Source organism: Sebastes umbrosus, chromosome 7, assembly GCF_015220745.1.
Source record: "Sebastes umbrosus isolate fSebUmb1 chromosome 7, fSebUmb1.pri, whole genome shotgun sequence".
Classification (NCBI taxonomy): Eukaryota; Metazoa; Chordata; class Actinopteri; order Perciformes; family Sebastidae; genus Sebastes; species Sebastes umbrosus.
Window position 1 is genome coordinate 24,555,919 of NC_051275.1, and position 24,013 is coordinate 24,579,931.

Consider the following 24,013-nt stretch of genomic DNA (forward strand, 5'->3'; position numbering starts at 1 on the left):
GTTTTTTCTATCCACTCACTCTTCTATTTGCTCTTTCTTTCACCTCGTCATCCACCTTTCTGTCTCTCATACTGCCTCAGATTTTTCAGTAATCAGGATTTCTCACAGTTGCAACATGTGTCTGCCGAAGACCACTCAGTCCCCTGAAACGTATCAGACTAATGATGTTCGCGTAAACCCACAGATCTCTCTCAGCCACACATGGTCCTGGTTTATCTGTATCCGCAGGCAAAGCCCTTTCACCTCAATTACAACACAAAGAAAGGCTCTGATGTATGGATGAATCTAAATGCTCTGGCACTCTTTCAATCACATGTGTGCTTGATCGTGGTGGGTACTGTGTGAATGTGTGTGTGTGTTGAAACATGGGTTCAGTGGTCCAAATGGTAAAAACACACATAAAGAAACAGCTTTCAAATTTGCATCCTCATCGCTCATTAACATCAAGGACTGCCTGAAGGGGCATGGGTCGAAAGGTCAAACACACTGGTAGCTCAGCCATCACAGCTACCTGTTTTTCTTATACTCCTTTAAATCCAGCTCCCTCTGGGCGTTTCACGTGAGTCTAACTTTGCCGTGGTGAGAAATACTGCTCTCATTCTTAAATGGATCATCGGAAAATGTGAAAGCGGTCAGGATATTTAAACTGAATTCATTATAGAAAGATTAGACTAAACAGCAAATACATACACAGAGATACTGTGGGCAAATCTACATTAGTACAGAATGAACACACACGCAGGAGAATGACTGCTTCTTTGTCATGAAGACTGATGACAGTAATCCATCATCTCCTTAAGTGTTCCTGTTTTTCACCAAACCTGCCTAAGAGAAATATGTATTATCTCCTGGGCTTAACTGTCACTGACGTGTGTTTGTGTGTATTTAAAGTGAAGTATAACTCTTACCATGTGCAGGGGGTCTTCAGGGATATGTTTTGGTTTCCATTACTTTATATGACACACACACACACTGATGCACAGTTGCACAGTCCATAACTGGAATGTGACGGTTTAAAGAACCTCTTAGAGAGGGTCACTTATCATCTGTGTGTATATGCTTGTGATATGTGTGTGTGTGTGTATCTGCATGTACAGCAGCTTTAACAAGCTTCAACAGATTTCTGTGGGCTGGACCTCTCCTGTAAATTCCCATTTTGTTTTCCTATTTCTTCTCACTCTTTGTAGTAGTAGAAACTAGAGAGAACAGGGGGGAGACTCTGAGCCAGCCCATGGGATCAGAATCAGGGCTGACGCATCAGTATTAGATATATAAAACTTAATACTGTAAATAAACTTTCCTATTCCTTCCCCATATTGGTTGTTTCAACTGAGAACATCAGTTGTCAATACAGTAGCCAGTAGCAGCAGCAAACAAAGTGAGCAGAGCTACTTTAGTTAACAAAAACAAATATCATCTTTGTTTTTTGCATCTTTCCACCAGACTTCTAAAGTGGTGCTTTTGGTTAAAAACAAAGACTGTATATAAGAATTGGATGTCACCGTGACGTCACCCATTAGATTGTGGACTGCCGTTGTGAATCCTCGAGTTTGGCATTTTGGTCGTCATCATCTTGTTTTATTTGCAACCAGAAGTGACATGAGACGGTGGAGCTAAGTACAACTGAATAAGACCTTTTTAGGCGACCAAAACTTTTACAATTAACTTTTGTGAATTGAAAACACATTGTGAAAGGGTTAAAGGTGTAAGACGAAAACACAGGCCGGACAACGCCATGGTAACGACCTGTCAATCACAAGGTAGCCACGCCCTAAAGGATACCCTGCTTTATGGTCTATTTGACTCTAAATGGAACCATAATTTACTAAATGAACATCATGCTGTATTGAAGAAGACTTGAAACTAGCGATAGAGACCATAAACTCATGTTTACAATGTTTACTGAGGTAATAAATCAAGAGAGAAGTAGGGTCATTTTCTCATAGACTTCTATACAATCGGAGTTGCCCACTGGTCAAAAAACACATTTGAACTTAAGCATTTTGTTCAAGCTGAAGATGAAGAGTAGGTGTTTGTACACTCCTGTCTCCACAGATATTATATAAAGCACAAGAGGACACTGGATAAAATATTATAGGAATCCATCTAATAAAATCTATGATGTAGACTTTATTTTCATAATATACAGCTATTTAAATATCCTAATAATTCAGTCCTATTGTAGGCTATGTGTGCACTGTGCAGAGGAAAAAATGAATAAAAACATTAGTGGATGGATCAGACAGTAAGCTGTGACAGTGAGACAGCATGCACAATACCAGGAGACTGAAACTGAAGCTGAAACACACATTTTATTATCTACGCTTGTGCTTTTTCTACTGTGACATGTTGAAATGTCTTCTGTGAAATACTGTAGGCCTATTGTCAATATTAATATGACATACCGAATAGAAAGTTCAAATGTAGTTGCAGGACTGTTAATAAATATTCTGTTTTCTTTTCATCTGTCTTCAGGACCTGGACAGTCTCCAGATTCAGCTGGAGGAGGTGCGTTTCTTTGACTTGTTTGGCTACAGCGAGGAAGAGGGAGGTTGGCTCTGCTTCATGTGTAACAACCCAGAGAAAGCCACAGGTACACACACACACACACACACACTTAAACAAAGGCCGAATTATATGTAACCATGATTAGAGTACACATAGTTTAGTGTACGAGCATAACCAAGTTGGTTTCATACAAACTAACAGAGAAGTTTGGGGGAAAAAAGCCCATTATTGTCCTTGATAACAGTCTATGTTTTTTAAGTTTCAGATTTTAAGATTGTTTTTTTTGGCAGCAGTAAAACGAGAAAATAACATTCTCCGTTGTTTCAACTTCATATTAATATGAGAATCGTCATTAAGAAAACACAGAGATAGGATCAGCTAACACTTTGACGGACTATTAAGTTCTCAGTGGAGGTCAGGTAGTTTTTTTCTGTAAGATTATGTTTTGTTCTTTATGCATTGAATTTATGATTATGTTGTGAATTGATGATGAACCCACTCATGGATGAACTAAGCAAACAAAATTCACGGCCAAGAAAAGTATAAAAAAGGTGAGGCAGAGAGGAAACGCACAAGGAAAAAAAGACAGAAAGAAAGGTTGTGATAAATTGACCCTCTCCGTCTCACATATTCTCTCATATATTAACATCATATTACTCACTTTGACAGACTACATTCCAATGTGTTTTCCCTTGATTTGCTCCTGCCCCTTGTTGTCTTAACAGAGCAATGAACAAGTGAAGTGGGATTTTAAAGGATTGTTCTTCTCATTTTCAATCATGTCAACAACTTTCCTGGGCACCGCTGTGTTTCCCTTGAGGCCTGATGGTAAAACCATCACAGAGCTGAGCTCCAGGGGATATTTTCACTGAAAATGCCTTCAAGGGGAATTATCTTTTCCCAGAACATTCAGGGGAAAATGGAGCAAAGAGCAGCTCATGTTTAATAGCTGCCAGTCTGATTTGAAGGGTCGCTGTAATCAGTCAGTTTCTGAGTAGCTTACTCTGGATCAGCGACCCCCTTCGATGAGCACTTTAAGTCAGACTTAGAATAGTGACCAAAACCTTAAATCACATTTATTCTGCCTACTCTACCAATTATACACACTGGAGACTTAAAATAGTTATTATTATTATTAAAACTGTATAAAATGTGGCCAAAATATTAAAAAAATGTATGAAGCACAGACAATATAAAAAAAAAAAAAAACATAAAAACAAACGTTCCTTCTTTTTAGGCTAGCTGAATGACAAGACTATAAATTGATCAATGACAGTTTAGCCTTCGGATAGCAAGTGTGACAGAGTTTAGGAAACGGGCTTTAAGTCAGCGTGTAATCTCTCTGCCCGTCTCACATGGAAACAGTTATTATTAGTTATGCAAGAGGAGCTAGAAGAGGGCAGTTTGTGGCAGATGTTGTCTTGTGATGAGGAGATATGGAGGGAGGTGAGTCGGGGGTGATAAGGTTAAAATGAAAGGGACTGGCTTCAGAGAAAGTAAACTTGAAAGAATGAGTAGCTGTGAACCTCCGTCTCAAACAGCAACATGGTGTTTTCAGGTTTTGCTGTTTGATGGCAGCTAATAAGAAGCCAGCAGGTATTTCCCAGAAAGTTAGGCAGGAAGTTGTTGGAAGGAAACAGTCAGATGGGATGCAGTAAAAGTTTATTGTGAGCATGTGTGCGTGTGTTTATTTATGTGCTTTGGAGGGAGAAAAGTTCAGATTAGAGATGATTATTGCATCAGTATCTCACAGGTAATAATGAGAACTTGGGTTATGTGTGTTTGGCTTATGTTGAAATGTCAAGATAATAAAAAGCAAGCTATTTTTGTTATTCCAAACTTACATAATTATTGTGCAATGTTGAGATTACTACTCCCAAATGACACAACTTATAAATAGTTACACTTAGTAACTCATAAATACGGAATAAACTGCCTTGAGGAGTTGTTATATTTACAGTTTCTCAGTAAGGGAGGTCTAACAAACGTGTTGCAAAAACATTTGCAAAGACGATTTTTAAAAAATATTTTGGAGCCAGCATTGTTTACATCCATCAGTCTTCTTCTTTCCTGCCTTTTTATTGGTGCATTGCTACATTTCCTGGCATGTTGCTGCCACCAACTGTCGATCAGTGGAAACTCCACAGGGTACCTAATAAAACTAATCATTATGTCATGAATATTGACGTTTGTATTTATATGTATTTTTGTCTATAATATGGTGCTGGTGGTTATTATTGTGGCACAATCTACCACTCAACACCATATTTACATAGCCCGAGTTCTAGCCTGACACATTTACATAAAAGCAAACTGGTTAAATGCAGCTAATAGTTCAGAGCCAAGTAAGAGAAACTCACTCTTTCACTGTATGTTAGAATTAATAACAATCTGTCCCCAGCATTAGAGGAAACGCTCAAGTATGATTAGGGCTAATTCCAATAAGACTATTGCCTTATTTTCCACATTTATTTTTTATCCTGCCATCAGTTCTGCTTTGTGTCTTACTTCAGTGCTCATTTCCGCTGCCAGTACAATGTCCTGGGGCTAATAGATCCAAAAGCAACACACACACACACGTCCTTTCCCTCACAGTTATAGTCTGCGTGGAAATCGACAGTATGACTCTGTATTAACATGTTATATGAGTTGTTTAACTACCTTTAGCTGCTTAGAAAACAGGTAGAAAGTCTGAAATCTGACAGCACTTGGAGCAACAACACTGCACCGTCTAATTCACTTGTTGGAAAAGGTTCCACAGTCGTCAGTGTTCACGTTATAAGATGATTTAGTGCGTGATGATCGATCTTGGAATTACTGTTCATTCCGTTCATTTATTTGGAAGCGGTCATTAAGCTGGGTTTACAGCCTTTCATCTTCTCTTTCTTCCATGTCATTATCTGTCATCAGCCGTTTCTTTGAATACACAAACACACACATGCACGGAAGTAAACACACACACACACACACACTCGTCAGCCTGCCCGATCCAAACAGTACAAAAGCCAAATGAAAGCCATTCTTCCAGCTCTGCTGCTCAGAACAAACCAGTGTAATCACTAAGCCAGCTGAATGACTGCAAGGAACGGATGATTACCTTTTTAGATTCATGCCAGTCTCTCGGCATTACAGGATTTAGAGAAGGAATAATAGTACTTTACCGTTGGGATTGTGTGATTGGAAGCGTGTGTGCATGGATACATGTGTTTACTAAAGCATTTGTGTCCTTGTGGCCTTGGATGTCTCTACTGCTCTGCATGTCTGTCTGGTATAAACTTAAAGGGTTAGTTCACCCAAATGACTAAAAAATACAATATATTTTCTCACTCACTTCTTGTAATGAAAATGAATGGCATTGTGTTTGTGGCGTGCATGGCATTGATAAATGACATTTGGAGAATTCAACAGCAGCATCTCTCTCTAGACCCCACTAGCCGTGTTTCTATTCAATTGTCAAGCTAATTTTAAGCAAACTTTTAAAATGTCGCAAGAAAATACATGTGAATTAGACGTGTTTCCATCAACTGGTTTGGGGTGAATAAACTCATCGTAGTTTCGTCAGAAGTTGGCGCTATAGGCGACGCTTTACACACGGCTCTAATCCGCCAGTAGAGAAGAAGTAGAGTTTGCAAACCGGAAACTAAACAAGTCACCATGGCCATCTAACCATCTACGAGAGAAAATTGGAGCTAGGTCTTCAGGAATTTGTGTCAATTGGTCAAGTTTTAAGTAGTATTAGTTAGTATTGGCCATGTTTCATGTTGTCCGGGAATGAAGACAAACATTTAGATGTTATAGGAATATCTGGGAAAACGCCGACAGCAGAAACAGCTAATCATTCGTGTGAGTTACATGTTCGCTACGTCAGAATTTATTCGGCAAAGTTTCTATAATCCATTTAGTGCATCAACTCTTTTTCGACAAAAAACACCTCAAACGAGGTGTAAAAACTTTTTCTCACAATTGAGGAAGTTTTATCAAATTTTTTGCTGTTTCCAAAAAGGGGGAAAACATTTTTTTTTAAACATGAGCACACTTTTTAAAGTAATGAAATCATTGCAGCAGGCACCAACAGCATATTATACAGCATGTGGTCAGTGTATTCATGTCAGCCTTCTATTTTAAAGTAATCTCCCTGTTGTTAAACCAATAATATGTCTACTTTTTCATGTTTACAATTTCTTTTTTACAAATGAGGCGTTAGTGTTTAAACTATTCAATAAACCCAGCACGTCACTGTGAAACCCAAGCTCATTAAAACACATTAATATTATTTCTAAACCCACCACCCATTATCAAAGACATAAGGTAAAATACAACAGAACAGAACAGGGTCACTCGAACATGTGCAATGCATCTGTACCGAGGTCAGGCCCAGACACATCTCCTGTAACTGCAGAGCTGAAATCACTATCATTAAACCTGTTAAAAAAACACATATTGCATCACAGCTAAAGGTTGTAGTTAACACACAAACACAGTCAGCTGTTCACCGCAACATGGCCACTGATGAGAGTTTTTTTGAAACAGGAAATGAACACATTCCAAGGAAATAGAGCATCACCGACTTGTATGTGAATACATACAGCCAGCATATACTTGTGCACTTCAGTGTGTGTGATATGAGTCAGAGAAATAAGGACATAGAGTCACTTTATGCTGCTTCGCCTAAGAAATTCTCCCATCATGGCTTTAAATCCATCCTGCATTGTATTCATACAGACTACTGTGGCAAATAAGTGACCCCTCTTTGAACTTTACTACCTGAGGCCTGACATTTTTGTGTTAGTCACATGCACTCAGTGGCCTGAGCCCTGAACCAACACTATCATTAGTCAGCTGTCAGTCGGTCAGCTACATAACGGAGAGGAAAAGGGGCTACGTAACATTTTATGCAACACATGGACACGTAAATTATGACCGTGTAGACTGTGCTGTGTAGGGTCATTTATGCCTTTAATTGATGATATGCAGTTGAGCATCAGACAGGAAACGTGGGGAGATAAAAAGGGGGGACGTTATACATAAAAGGGCCTCGACCCCGAGGCCAACGTGAGATCCCTTTCATATAGATTCCCTTACGCTACATCTACACTAATACGTTTTTGTTTTAAAATAGATAACTTTTGCTACGTTTACGCCTAGTGTCCACACTACTCCGGGGTTTTCGAGCTCTTAAAACGAAGACGTTTGGATGCGCTGCTGACACCGTTTCTTTTTTAAAACTCCAGTGTTGCATTGTGGTCTGGACAGGCAGAAACAGAGACCTTTGGAAACTATGACGCAGACACCCACGTTTGCTTCTTGGATTGGGTCTCATCAGTCATGACGTGTCCTTCCCTGATTCATCACGCCCCATCACGTGACCCTTCTCCGGAAGAAAACAAACCACATCAGCTTTGACTACCCGTGGTTACTTCAATATGGATAATGAGTTACAAGCCTCTTACAAGTCTCTGGTCTTACTTTTCGTCATTGCAGTTCTTCCTTCGTAGTATTTTCTGCAACTGAACAACCAACCGCGCTGCTTCTTTTTTACATCGGCACACGCCTGCCCAGTGTTTAAAATTATATTTTCACTTTTTACTTGATAGAACTAATTGAGGCAACTTCTATGCAACCTGAAGGGATTTACAGGAAAGATGTTCTCAGTTTAGACAGTTTGGGTCAGTGATCGTACCACAGTGCCTGTATCCATGCCATCAAATATTGGACACAAACTCTTTGCAAATCCAAATGGCCCATGTACATGAAACACACTTCAAATGGTTTATGAAGATGTGAAACATATGAACAGGTCTTTCACCAAAAATGAAAATGTCCATAAAACAAGCCCACAACATGTAGTCGAAGCCAGAAAACAAACCAAAACGGTCCACTGGAAACTTTCTCACTTGTCCAACTGAAAGCTGTCCAGCTACATCCAACATATTAGGTCAAGTTACGGTAAATGACAGTGATGACTCATCTCATCTCGCTGAAACAAATCTAACAAGTTGACTTCAGACCCAGTGCAATTTGGATTTGGAACATTTCACTTTTAGGTTTCGTATTTTCATCATAGATGCAGCACATAACACTTCACGTAATATTAACCACCTTTGCATGCTGTTCACATTACCAGCTGCCACCAGCCAACATTTTACTTTATAATGCAGTTTATATTGCTTTACCATAGTAAAAACTTGCTGACTTTGCCTGAGTGGCTCTCTGTGATTACTACCGAGGTAAAACACACAAGCAAAGAGCTGGTCTCCTGTTTTTTAATGGTGAAAGAGAGAAAGGTGAAGTGTTTTCCATTTTGAAGGCCAAAGTGGAGCCAGTTGTTACTGCAACTCCATGATATACTGTTGAGTTTACTACTACTGGAATGCCTTTGAAGTGAGCTGTAATGAGCTGTTTGTGTGTGTTTGTGCATGTACTGTAGTGTGGACGTGCCAGAATAAGGTACCCAGGTTTGACAGTTACGCTCTCTCATTCTCTTCCGGTGTTTCTGTTATTGTTGATTATTTTTCACGTGGATGGCTACAACATGCCTAATCACCAAACTTAGCACTTTAAAATGTGCTTATATACCCTCAGTCCCTCATGCCTCTACATGTGGATTTGAAGACACATTCATTCACGTCTGGAAGACAGATCCCCTGTTTGCACAAAAAGATGGAAAACCCAAAGCAAATCATTTTACCATCAATCAGGGAAGACACGCGGGACAGAAATTCTCACCTCCAAGAGTTATGTTGCAAATTCAGGAGGACGTTCATCACGCTGTGCCAAAGTTTAACTCAGAGTCATTTCCACAGATGGCGTTTTGAGGGTTAGATAAATGTGCCTTAATGATTTAAGACAGCATTTCTCAAGGGTGATGTAAGATGGTAATATCCTCAGGCAGGGCTGTGGTCATAAGGAAACATGTTAGCTAATGCCTTGTTATTGACAAGAAGGAATAATCATTTTATATTATTCATCCAATATGCACTACCATCAAAACTTCCATCTTCCATCTCTTCTCTCATTTACATTTTAACTACGGTAAACAATTTAATAATTACTTAAAGGGTAACTTCGGTGTTTCTCAACCTGGACCCTATTTTCCCATGTTTTTTGTGTTTAAATGACCAGTGTGTAACATTTAGGGGGATCTACTGGCAGAAATGGAATATAATATTAATCACTATGTTTTCTTTAGTGTATAATCACCTGAAACTAAGAATCATTGTGTTTTCATTACCTTAGAATGAGCCCTTCATATCTACTTAAGGCCACGTTTCACCACAATGTTTCTACAGTAGCCCAGAACGGACAAATCAAACTCTGTTAACTTTTCCTGCTTGGGCCGGAGTCGATAACGTTACACACTTCCGTCACCGCCGCTCTCTCTCTCTTGCTTTACCACTCACTTCCCACGTACACACACGCTCTACACACTGGCTCTGCTCCAAATGGCTCTAGAGAGGGACATTCGCGTTTTTGCGTAGGCCACCGTAGCTCTCCAACATGCTTGGCACACGGGAGAGACTTCAATTGGTTGCAATCTCCTCACCTCACCACTAGATACCGGCAGATTCTACACACTGGACTTTTAAGTGACTAATGGGGATAACAATTTTTTTAATTGGTCCAGTATTGAGGGAGAACGCTGTAACCGGCAGCTGCAAAATGAGCTGCAAGGGCAATTTATTTTCACTAAAAGTGCTTGTTTTTGCCACTGGCAGGCTCAGATTATTATAAGTGTCTGACAACATTATGGAAAGGACCCTACAGAGAAATAAAACATTTTTCCTTTCACTTCAGTCCCGCTCAAGATATCTTGCCTCGAGATGTCTTGTGCTGAAATCTGAATATCGGGCAGCAGCAGGTCCCACTCTTTACAGCATTATCCTCTGTGGGCATTGATAGGGTCACAACATCCACAGGAACACCGCCAGTATGCCGAGCTTTGTGGCCTTGCTGCACCTGGTTCATCTTCCTCTGCCTGTTGCCCACCCCCCTCTTTCTCTCCTTGTCCGCTCTTCAGTATGTAGGGGCTCTTCATCCGTATACTCTGGCTCAAATAAAGACCCCATCCACATTGTCAAAATCATCTAAATATTCAGCCATGACATTGAAAATCTTTTAGATAACACTAAACTACGCTTTCTGTACTCCAACACAGCAAACTCGCATTTCCATTTTGTCTTCCAGCAACATGTCCCCTCGCCAGATTTCAGAACAAGACTTCTCCTTGAGAAAGACTCTTTCTTTAATGTCAGACACTTATAATAACAATCAGAGCCTGCCATGGCAAAAACAAGCACTTTTAGTGGACGTAAATGACGGTGCCAAATTGCCCTGATAGGATTACATTGCAGCCCGTGAGCAGCTGCTGTCTACAGAGCTCTCCCTCAATGCTGGACCAATTTCAGAAATTGTTGTCCCCATTAGGCAGACACAAAAATGTGGGAAAAACGAGTCCAGGTTGAAAAATACCAAAGCTACCCTTTAATCTTATACAGTACCATATGTTTGCACTAACCTTGGCAGGACTGGATTCAGGTTTCCTTCCCGTTTGAGGTTTTATAGCTTTATTATCAGATTTTTTATGACATTTGTTTGTCTTCTTCTTCTTTTTACTGGACTGTTGTTTGTCAAACATTGTGGTTGTCTGACTGTAAAAGTGTTTTTGCACTCAGGTCTCTCTTGAAAAAGAGATATTGATACTGTATCAATGAAACTCTGAGTTACATAGCATAGTGGTAACATACTGTAGGTTTTAAATGTCCAAGCAGGACTAAGACTATGCGTGTAGGTGCACAGCTTTGCAGCATCTAAACCTATGATCTAAACACACTTCCAAAAGACAATAGTTAGCTTTTGAGGTTTTTACTGGAGGCAATTGTGAAAACAGTTTAGTGAACAGATGAATTAAAGTTGTAAAAATGTGTTGGTACAGTAACAAGGAAACTGGCTTCACAAGATTAGCTGTCAAATTAGCTACATTGTGCTTCATGTCAGGAAGAAATAAAGCATCACCTGTGAAAGAGCAACATTAAGGGCCCATAGGGAGTACAACTCAGTATTAATCTAGGAAACATACACATTAAGTCCACAAGAGTTAAAAGTAACAAGAGTAAAATACAGTAAATTAACAGTTAACTAAAGCGGCTTATAATGTTTTATTAGCAACACATTAAGGCCACACATGAGCGAATGCAGGCGAGTGACCATCGGCTGTCGAGGCGATATCCAAACTGAAATTTCACCAGAGCTGAACTCCACTTCGCAAACGGAAGCAAACTCTTTTTGCCCCTTCGCTTGCATAGAATGGAAGTGAACGGGAGCGAATGTTAGGCTGTGTCCGAAATCATTCACTCATTCACTACTTCCTACTCACTATCCAGTGAGTTCTATATAGAGGACTACTGTATATAGAAGACTATACATTATAGTGAGCTCATCCGCAAAATGAAATCTTACCAGATCATCATAGTGCTCTTTTAGTGACCATCGTTGTACACTACTTTTGAGTCCACTATTGATTTCGGACACAGCTTTAATTTTGCACATTTGTGACCGTGTCTTTAGCCTCAGACAGCTAGCAGAATGGCTCGCTTGGTTAGCAGTAAACTCCTGTGGAACATTCTGTTGCTAGGAACAACCACTACTGAAGTGGTTGCTGCTAGCAACAGAATGTTCCATTGAAACCAACAGAGATCAAAAGAGGTGAATTTAAAAGAGAGTCAGAAACCTTTACATTTATAGACGTCTATACTATGAATTCATCCTGTAGCTGTTTGACTTCTCATGTGTTCATTTCAAGTTGATACCTTTGTGTGTGTGTGTGTGTGTGTGTGTGTGTGTGTGTGTGTGTGTGTGTGTGCGTGCGTGCGTGCGTGCGTGCGTGCGTGCGTGCGTGCGTGCGTGCGTGTGTGCTGTATGCTCTTTGCAGTCAACCCAAACCAGATGAGACTGTCTGATTTTCCGTAACAGTTTTTTTTCTATTATGAAACATGTTTTTGCAAAGCTTGACATGTTACAAGAAGCAGTTTTTCTCTTAGGAATGACTTGGCATTTTTACAGTTATGAAATTCTATCACTCAAAAAGGAAAAACTTGACATTTAACATGGGTGGGGTGGGGCTGGTAAGTTGTTTATAACCAAATTTTTTCCTAACGTTGATAGTTAACAAGGGTGAGTAAGTGTAACGTCAACTGGGGTTTAACTCCATAGCTTTCTTTCAGAATGCGTACACACACACACTTTCACTCACACCTCCTCACACCTCATCCTGATGTTGTCGTCCTCGAGGCAAAAACTACAAACACGAAACCACACACATTAATACACAAATGCATTTGTACATCATAAAAGGTAAACAAATTGACACATACAAACATGAAGGTGTTTATGTTTGGGCCTGAGGGTATAACTAGGCGTGTTTGAAGTGACAGCTGTTTCTGCTAATATTTTGGATTGGACACTTGACTCCTGTCAGAGTTTTGAAATCCCGTCTCCCAAGAAGCTCAAAATATACAGCCACTGGCAGGGAGGCCTTCTTCAGATTCATAAATAACATTAGTTATGGGTAATCTGACCACACGTGGACAGATCTAAATAGAAGCATGAATGCAGCAGAAACTCTTCTGAAGACACATTGGGATCTGATGGAGTGCAATGATCAGCAGACATCCCGTATACAGTGTGTGTTTGTTTGACATCAGCGTGTCTCGGACGAGGTGTCGTGAACTACAGTGCTTGCCCGAGGCTGACAACAAATCCTGGAATCACTTTCCAGGTGTCATCATCAAAGCAAAGAGACGGCACGAGGCGCAATGATTTACGCACCAGACATGTTTATTTCTGCACTCAAAAAAATGGAAATATTTGTTAGATGATGCAGACAGGGCGGCACACCATAATGATGGGAGGGTGTGCAGCATCTAAACAGGCCGACAGGAAGTCTGAGTGCAGAGGACACCCACACACAGACTGATAATTTGGAAAGAATGTAAATGTTTTACTCGGACGATTGGCATCCCAGTGAATCATCAATAAAATGTACACTCATCCAGTCATACCCGGCCATAGATGTAACTACTGTTACTACTGTTTATGGATGCAACACTGTTGTCTCTAAAACTAAAGGGTCAATTTACTCAAACTAAAAAAAAAAAAAAATTCCTCACAGACCTGTAGTGATATTTAACCTTGGAGATGATTTTGGTTTCATCTGCCTAATAAACCAAAACAGCTAGATACAACAAGAAGTAAGTGAAAAATCTAATTATAAAATAAGGAAGCAACTCTGTCTGTCTGTCTGTCTGTCTGTCTGTGTGTCTGTCTGTCTGTCTGTCTGTGTGTCTGTCTGTCTGTCTGTCTGTGTGTCTGTCTGTATGTATGTCTGTCTGTCTGTCTGTCTGTCTGTCTCTCTGTCTGTGTGTGTGTGTGTGTCCTTCACATATCTTGAAAACCATTCATCCAATCTTCTCCGCACTATGACACGTTCAGGGGCTTCAGGGCTTTGCAGCCTGAGTCGAGCATGTCATTTGCAGCGGCCCTTTACAGGCCGCAGCTCGTTGACTGCAGTTCACTTTTGCTGCTGGATGCTGGCTGTACTAACTAGGGTTGCACAATATTGGAAAAAAGTGACATTGCAATATTTTTTATGCTTCCGCGCCGGCGACAGCCGTAGCCCGAGGCATTATGTTTTCGGGCACTCCGGATCATTTTCGTGAACGCGATATCTTGGGAACGCCTGGCAGAAATTTCTTCAAATTTGACCTAAACGTCCACTTGGACTCAAGGATGAACTGATTAGAATGTCGTGGTCAAAGGTCACCGTGATCTCACGTCTGTCCCATTCTTGTTAATATCTCAGGAACACCTTGAGCAAATTTCTTAAATTTTTGCGCAAACGTCCACTTGGACTCAAGGATGAACTGATTAGATTTTGGTGGTCAAAGGTCACTGTGACCTCACAAAACACGTACTAGCTGTATCTCAAGAATTCATATGCTAATTATGACAATTTCACAGAAATGTCTAATGAGATAAAATGATGAAGTGATGACATTGTGGACAGACATGGATGTAAACTGCAACTTGACTGGTTGGCGGTAACTCTACTTTTTTGCGATATATGTTTAAAAAATTATAAAACGGTCGCTATATCCTGACAGTAGTGCATGAGACAGGTAATCATGTGCCTCTGTGTCCTCCGGTGATCTTAATGGAATCTGCAAGATTTCATAGACTGGAGGAAAACAACCAATCAGAGCCGAGCTGGAGCCTGCCGACTCTGAGCAGCTGTCAATCACTCGCAAACTCTGATCAAACGGCCAAACTAGTTCAGCGCTGATCAAATATGAATCAATATTCTGTTACTGTAATGCCTATTTCTCGCCTCAAATGTTTTCAGAAACATCTTGTAGTGTACTGTTTAGCTGTAAAATGAGAACGTTTGTGACCCGGCAGCCATGTTGAGAACAGTTGAGGAAATTGTGGATGAACTGGTCCTTTAAAAGAAAGATGAATGAAGGAATCAATGTTTCTGATACAGCCCTGCATAGCATGGTCTTCTCTGTTATGTTGTTTTGTGTAATGATAAGGGCTGCAGTTTAGGATTATTATTGACTAATATGCTAATTTTTGAGTAATCAATTCATCCTTTAGTCTGTAAATGTTAAATCCTACAATTAAACTCAGGCCCTGAAATAATGTCTTTATAATGCTATAAATATTTAGTTTTGGTCAAAAAACTGAAAGGTATTTGATTTACAATGATGTGAAACAGATGACCTTTGAAGGTCTGTATTGTTTGGCGTTGGGCACCTCTGTGAATCATCTTTCCAACACATTCACACACACTCAGATTGCAGTAATCTCTTGACTGCCTTACTCATCGTCGTGGATACAAAGAGTGGCTCTGTTTGGTGGTCAACATCTGAAGTCCTGGTTCACTGGCACCGAACCTGAACAAGCCAAAACATCTGTTTGTGTGTTCAGGATCACAGTCTCTCAGAGTACACAGTCAAAACACATCACACAATCACTTACTGAATATTAATCTTTGATTGATTTTCACGTTGGTCGGAAAAAAACAAGCTGGTCATTTGTATTCAAGCAAAACACCCATATACATAAACACAAAAAAAACGAATTGATGGATGCAGTTATAGACACACACACACACACACACACACACACACACTCAAATCGGTAGTTGATCCAACTCAGTCCAGGAGGTTGATGTGGGTGAGTGTTTCTAATCAGACCAGCCCAGACTTCACTTTGTGGGAGTTCTCCTCTATCTGATCACACACACATGAGTGAGACTAAACCAAACTCATTAATGTTGACTAAAGTTCAAGTTTGTTTGTATCCCTAAAGTGCTTTAAGGTTATAAAACATTACAACTAAGAGCTAAAGAAACAGGAATACATAAAAGTAAAGGAAACTGAGAACAGAACAGAATGAATCATGTATGTCTCAGATCAGCAGGGTGGCTGCGCTGTGCTTTAGATGCATACATACTAAATGTTATCTCACTTTATTTAGAGAAATTTCTGCAGGGTTCACCACATTTGGTGCATTCACTTACACTTACAATTGTTGTTACAAAGTGGTCAAGGTCTCTCTGACGTAAATGTACCATACCTCTGCTTTTGTACTGTACATTTAGCCTCTTACACATGTTACTACCAGCCCTTCTCAGAAGCATACCATAATCTTTTCAGTTGGGAATGCATTCTTCATATCTTGCAGGCAGAAATTGGTTTCCAATCATTTCCCTACGGCAGTGGTCTCAAACTTAGATTACCCAAGCGCCATGAGACAAGCTGCTCACTCCTAGAGGGTTGCGCTTTAACACTTGGTGGTGTTTAAACTGTACTCTATGTTGATTCATATTTCTCGACGTTTAGTAGAGTAATGCCACTGAGATTGTTTTCCTTGAGAATGACAGCTTTCTCTTTGCAGATGAGACAGAAAGTAGTCACATTAAGCTCCATGAAAACTGTGGAGCTGTTTGTCATCAAGATCATATTATATATACGATTATGTATACACATTTTGTATGAAAACAAAAGGCCTTTTATGCTCTGATGTTACAGTCTTCCTAGAAAACTAAATGATTACGGTAAACTAAAAGACTTGGGACAAATCCAAATAGGAAAAAATGGAAAAATAGACATTTGCGAGCCAGATGGAATAATAGATTCTAACCATGTAGGGGGTATTATGAAATAGTGTTTTTGGCTGGATCTGGCCTGCTCTGTGGTATAAACATCAATTTGCCGAGCCGAGGAATTTGCTGGTTACTGGTCGGTTACAAAACATTGCCACATTATTTATTTCACCTTTCGGGCCAGATTTTCTGGTAACAAAGGTCATGAACACAGTGTTGTTCAATGGCTGATTCAAGTCTCAGATGTCAGACCCTCCCACCAGCTCATGAATGCATCCTTTCAGATCAATCCATTGATGGTCAGCTGTAATGTAAAGTAAAAAGGGAAATAACATAAAAAAGCATTAATATAGTTTGTTCATTTTCTTTCTATTTCTTTCCATATTTCTTTCTCCCTCTCTCTCGCCCTCTAGTTGTGAACCAGGAGGGACAGCCTCTGATCGAGGGGAAGCTGAAGGAGAAGCAGGTCCGCTGGAAGTTTATCAAGCGCTGGAAAACCCGTTACTTCACCTTGGCAGGAAACCAGCTACTCTTCCGGAGAGGCAAATCAGTACGTAGCTAATGAATCCTCCTCACACTTGTACACTGTTCCTGGTCTCTCACTCAGAAAATCTTCATTAATGTGTCCCTGTTCGGTGTCGTTTGAATCATGATGAAACTTCGTATGAAACAGTGGAAATCACATCTCGTGATAAGTTCAGTGTCTCTCGGGAGCATCTGGTGAATCCAACTGTAACAAACCATGGCCCCGGTAAGGACTCTTGGGGGACTCCCAGGGCCAAAGCATGATGCTGCAACAACATGAGTCACTTTCAACCACTATAACTCAAAGCAGATATCATTACGCACAAGTAGCAAACACAGAGCAGGAGGTAATGCCTCATACAGCATGTGTGAGTGAAACAAAGACCATTTCAATCGATGCAAAGGTGAGGAGATTTCCCTACGGGATGCAACAACACGATTTTCCCTCCAACTTCCCCGTGTTTGCTGGTGACTTACTGTAAGGTTGAACAAAGGCTGAGGTCACTGATCAGAGAATTATTGTGCAAAGGAAAATAGAGTTAAAGCAGCACAATCAAGAGTCTGGTTTTATTTTCTTTTGTAAAGCACTTTGGAACATTGTTAAGAAAAGTGCTATATAAATTACATGTATTATTACTGCTATAAACATCTGTTGAGGTCAGATGTCTGAAAAAGTTTGCTAAAAAAATAATGTCAACTTTAATTTTATCCAGCTGACGAAAGAAAAGTCAGCTCAGTTCGTGAGGAAATCTGATTTATAGGGAGATTTTACTACACCTGTGAGCCTTTGTGCTTACGTCCGTGTTTATGGCAGTCATCTACAAGAGTGAAACAATTATAATATAATGAATTATAATTGAAATAATTTTCTCACAGCCAACAGGAGATTGAGTGTCCCTCTGGATCTTTAGACATGTTTATACAATCAGCTCCCAAAAACTAGAGCGAGGCACAACATCAAAGAGGGATGTCTGGAAACAGTGGGATATTCTCTGGTGGCTGAAATAGTAGAGTTGAGCGCTCTTCTTTTATTACTCCTAACAATAGTCGTTGTGCTCCTGTCCAGATGGTAATGGATTCCTCTGCAGCAGCCACAAATTGGAAAAGTTTTATGTCTTTGTTCTCGGAGCTCGGTCCATCTTTGCCAGCTTGTTCTGGAGGCTGTTGGTTTGTTGTGAAAGACTCTTTCCCAAATGGGGAGTTTAAAAGATTAAGAACCCCAAAAAAAGTGTTGTTTTCTCCACATTGAATGAATCGAGCAGCTTTAAAACACTGATAGGTTTTAAACATCCCCAAAAAACACACAAAGCTAAGTCTTGTGTATCACTCTGGTAGAGCAGACTCATTAAACGCTTGCTGCGTAGTTATGGTGCGTTCACTTGCTCTGAGAAGCTCCAAAATCCAGCATGTCATATATTTACAAGGTGATTTGATTCGTCAGAAAATAAAAAGCAGAAGAGACACAAAAAGCAAACATGCGCATCATGAAAAGGATAATGGGATTTCTGACACCACACAAATTGGTTCAGTTCAGCAAGTGCTTTTTTTTTGCTGTCTCAAAATAACACAGACAGAAATACTCTAATCTCTCTGAACACGTTGAGTATCTAAAGGATCTTCAAGTCTTTGGTTTCATACCAGCACCATTGTCTCATAAAACGCAAGCTGTCAAATGCAATGAAAGAATAAATAAGTTACACATTAAAGCTACAAAATACCAGCAAAGAAAAGTTAGTGAGGTGCGTTTAGTTTAAGTGTTCGGAGACAATATCTTAATGGGCTCTCTGGTTCGGATATCATTTTTCATAGGCCCATATGGCTAAAATCAATCAAACATCCATTTGAATCACTTCATGAATCCACTGACATGACGCCGCTGTGGGAAACATCAGACCCTCAGCACAGCCAGCTGGGAGGTAAAACCGTGAACATGTCACACTCACACACACACACACACACACACACACACACACACACCGCAGAAAGGATGTGGGCAATTGCCAAGAGTCTTGCAGCTCCGGTTATGTGGTTATAACCACTTGAGACCGACTGATACTGGATTTTTGGGGCTGAATCCAAAATGCAAATGTTACTTTTTTGTTAGTGTTTTTTTAATGCGTCTGTTCAGAACCTGGTGGTTTATGTTGGTAATTGTCATTTTTGTGCTGGTTTACAGTTTTATCCATGAGTGAGTTGGCTGTTACGTTTCTTCTCTCCAGCTGTATTTTGCTACCGTGACTTAGCTCTTATCCCTTGTGTTGAAAGAAAAGCAACATAACAATGTAGTGTAGTTGTTCTGTGAATGGTTTGTTCTGAGGTAGAACACGCTGGAAACAACACAATGACACAGTATCGTGATGCTGAAATCGGGAAGCTACATCTGACACTGTGGTTACAAGAAGTATTGATATGCTTAAAATGCACAAAGAGCTTTATTTAATGTGGCTGAAGATACATTAGGTTTCCTAATGCACTTATTTGACTGGCAAAACTCCCATCACGCTGCAAAAATCAACAAACTCAAGTACTGTACTTGAGTATCATTTTGAGGTACTCACACTTTGCTTGAACATTTCCTTTTTATGCCACTTTATTCTTTGACTCCACTACATTTCAGAGGGGAAATATTGTATTTTCCTGCACTATATTTATATTGTAGCTATATTTTCTAGTCATTTAGCAGATTAACAAAACACAACATAAGATCATCTTATAAAATATGATACTCTTTATGGGATAAACTACCGAACAGTATATAAAATAGCTCAAAATTGCACCACCTCAACCAACAACATCGTTAAAATGATGCTTACATGTTTACGTATCAGTAATAATAATCCAATAATATAAAACACAACATTGACATATTACCTTAAGCAACATGCAGGAATCTTACTCGAGACATTTTACAGAATGATATTGCTATTTTTACTCAAGCAAAAGATTTGAATACATCCTTCACCAATGAAAAATGCACAAAATAGTTTTCTTTATTATAAAGATTTCTTTCCTTAAAGGTGCTATATGTAACAATTTACATGCATTAATTGCTTTGTATTGCAAATGTGTGAACAGATTGTAATGTAACTTAAAAACTGAGACCTTCCCCGACTTTCTCGGTTGCCTAACAGCCTGTGAACTGATTTCTATGTAAAGGACTCGGGACGGATTTGCTTCGTAACATTAGCTGATGAAGTCATTTGCAAATATCACGTCACTGTTTTGGCCGATGCCCAGGATAATCGCTCACGCCTACGGACTGCGAGCAACAGGACGCTGTTCACTAAACGGCCACCGGTGTCATTAATAACAATGATTTTCTGAAAGTTACATATAGTACCTTTAAGATGTAGAACATCCACAAACTATCTGGTTCAAAAGCCGCTGAAAAAATTAAAACTTGTTTTCTTCTCATGTCCTGTCCTCCCCACAGAAGGATGAGCTGGATGACATCCCTATTGAGCTGAGCAAGGTGCAAAGTGTCAAGGTGAGGAGTTACATTGTGATCATCCCTCAAAAACCTGCTCCCAAAACCTTTTGATCTTCACTACTGATCACATGTTTTTGCATTTTTAGTGGTTTACCTCTTCTCATGGTTGCGATTTTTACTTTTGATTTTTTAAAGGAGGTTACATTGTTGTCATTTTAAAGCTATTAATATCATCTGAGTCAGATCACATCCCCAAATACTATTACAGCTGGACAATGAATACAGGAATGAGCCTGCTGTAAAGTCAGGAAGAAAGGAGCTACATAAAGTCACATCCATCTCAAAAATGAGTTTGTCATCATCTTTTTTTTCTTTCTTTCTATAGGTGGTAGCTAAGAAGCGGCGTGATCGGGGCCTGCCGCGGGCCTTTGAGATCTTCACAGACAGTAAGACGTACGTGCTGAAAGCTCAGGATGAGAAACACGCTGAGGAGTGGCTGCAGTGCATCAACGTGGCCGTGGCTCAGGCCAAAGAGAGGGAAAACAGAGAGGCTACCACCTACCTGTAACAGGGTAACAGCAACACAGTTAACTAATGAGGACACATACTGTACATGTGCAGACTATTGACAATATGCATATAAACTCATACATACTGTATACAGACAAACACATACACTGAGTAACATTTTCAAAAACATCCACTGCCAGTAGCATAACTTTGTATGTGTAATTGGTAGTATACACCAATATTCAAAAACAATCAAAAAACCTTTTTATGCAGTACAAAAAGACGTTAAATAAACCAGCAATAAGAGACTGTATGGTCTGTATCCAGCAGAATGAGGGATGTTACTGTGACTTACTGTTACTGTAGACCATCATTAATTAATGTTACAATACACAAGTATTAAAGATTGAAGTTACACATGATCTTCACCTGACTGGATCTTACAATACGGACATTTCAACTTCCTCTGCCTGAGCCCAGACACTACTACGAGCTTCAACAACCAAACAAAACCAGCATCTGTGGAAACTTGGGATTTCTGGGTTTAATGATGCGTGATGATTGAGATGTATTTGAGGCCAGAGTAGCATTTAGCAATAAAGACTTCATGGAAGCACCGACCTCATAAGGACTTGAAGCAATAATGAGACTGAACAGTTTCTCTTGAAAGCAGGAAGGATGAGGAGGAAGAGGAGCCTAATGGACAGCAGATGGGAAGGGCATTCAATACTGGAATTGTGTGTGCATGTGTGTGTGAGAGAGAGTATGATGGAGCCTTAAAGGAGTAGTTCAACATTTTGGGAAACAAGCTTATTCACTTTCTTGCTGAGAGTCATGTCTGTACACTAAATATGAAGCCACAGCCAGAAGACAGTTGGAAACAGACAGCCTGGCTCTGTCTAAAGGTGACCATATCACGCGTACTAGTCAACAACTTATATTTCGTTTATTTAATCTGTATAAAAAACAAAGTAAAACGCTTTTTGTGGTTTTATGGGGGGCTATGTACGGGACTATTTCTTGGCCAGGCGCAGTGACTTCCTTGGTTCTCCGCTGGTTGCCTGGCAACCTCATAGTGACGTAAAGACTTCATGAAGTCACTGCTCCCAACCAAGAAATAGTTCCACATATAACCCCTTGTCAAACCACAAATTATTGATCTCTGCAGAAAAGCTTGAGCACTGCTCCCACAGAGATGGTTTGCGGAGCTCACAGAGAGCTGCCGAGACGTGCCACGCACCTCCTGAAAAATGTTACTACGTGCCAGGCACCGCGGACGGACAAGTACCTCACATCCGTTACAACAACAACAACCTTATTAATTCTAGGCATAAGAACTCCTCATCATCATCCAAATCTTCCATAATTTTTCCAGCCATGGAGTTGTGTTGGGCCAAACATATATGTAACTATTGAATCACACCTATCAAATGAATCAAAGACCACTGCAGGTCCAAATCAAAAAGAAATGACATGCTATTCGCAATCCGCTGCAGTTCTATGTATGTCTGCCGTGCGCGAGAGGTGCTTGCACCAGAACAGAACGCATAGGTGCAAAGCTGCAGAAGTATAAATCCGGCATTAGACAGAGCCTGGCTAGAGGTATCCCTGTTTCACACCCTTTATGCTAAGCTATGATAACCAGCTTGCTAGCTTCATCTTTACCGTACAGACATGAGAGTGATATTGATCTTCTCATTTAAGGGTGCTTTCACACCATTAGTTTGGTTCATTTGGTCCGGACCAAGGGGAAAAAAATATATATTGTTGCATTTAAGTTCTGGTTCGGTTTCTGTTCACACTGACTTTTTACAAACGAACCAGAGGAGTTAACATGAAGTTATACAGACTGACAGGTAACTCACTGAATGTCATCCTGCATCATCAGGATCCACATGGGGAAATCAAATTCTGTTGACTGACAGACGTTTATGCAGCACTTTAATGCTTCTGATGTGTATATTTATGTTCTTTGGTGTGACAAAGAGCTCATGAAGAAACGACTGATTAGAACCGTTATTAGTGAGCTATTATTAGACTGCAAGTTGATTTATGTTATGAATAATAATGACTGAACAGGACTGTACAAAAGCCGCTTTGCGTGCTCCCAGATGACTGGTGGGGGACATTCACGGACATGCACATGAGGCGTCTCGTACAGTGATGATTCGGGGCTTATTACTGTGGGATCACTATCACACACTTTTTAATGGACTTAATGAACTGACAAAGTACACAGAGTCGGATACGAGCATAGCAGTTTTAACAGCTTGTGACCTTTCAAGGAAAATATCCACGCTGACGTGCATATGTGTTACCATGGTTACCAAATGATATATATACATGGCCTTATACAGATCAATTATGAGATCGCTTCCTGAACAAAGGTGTGAAAGCACCCTAACTCTTGGCAAGAAAGCAAAAAGGTGTATTTCCTAAAATGTAGAACTATTTCTGTAATATACAGTACATATTGTTTTCATGTGGAATATAGCTGTACATATTTAATCCAGTGTTTTAAAATGTATTTTTGATTTATACTGTATTTTTCATCACTAACAAAACATTTTTTTTCCCAACCATAGTCAGTAGACAACAGCTGATTAAAATTCATAAATGTTTCCTCCAACATATAAGAGCATCTTGTTTGAAGAAAACATTTCGAGCCTGTTTTCTGTCTGCTCTCGTACTAAATTGACTTATGAAGCAAGTCCCCAGAGTTAATGCTGTGGTCAGATTTATGTTCTGTTGCAATCTCCATACTGTATAGACTGGGTTATTTTTGGCATTCCTGAACAAGAACCGTCTGCAACTATTCACTCCACGTTTTACGAGGAGCAGTGTCAGCTCAACTGTTGCTTAATCTTGGAGTTTAG

At 40.0% G+C, this 24,013-nt stretch overlaps 1 protein-coding gene across 1 annotated transcript in view; it reads left to right on the forward strand.

Annotated features, from left to right (window-relative positions):
* veph1 (ventricular zone expressed PH domain-containing 1) overlaps positions 1-23,517 on the forward strand; it is a 90,604-nt gene extending 67,087 nt beyond the window's left edge. The window contains exons 12-15 of the mRNA XM_037775194.1: positions 2,476-2,593; positions 17,086-17,222; positions 20,631-20,684; positions 21,013-23,517. Coding sequence (XP_037631122.1) covers positions 2,476-2,593; positions 17,086-17,222; positions 20,631-20,684; positions 21,013-21,195 — 492 coding nt within the window. The 3' untranslated portion in view covers positions 21,196-23,517. The remainder of the gene's footprint in view (positions 1-2,475; positions 2,594-17,085; positions 17,223-20,630; positions 20,685-21,012) is intronic.
* The last annotated feature ends 496 nt before the right edge of the window (positions 23,518-24,013 follow it).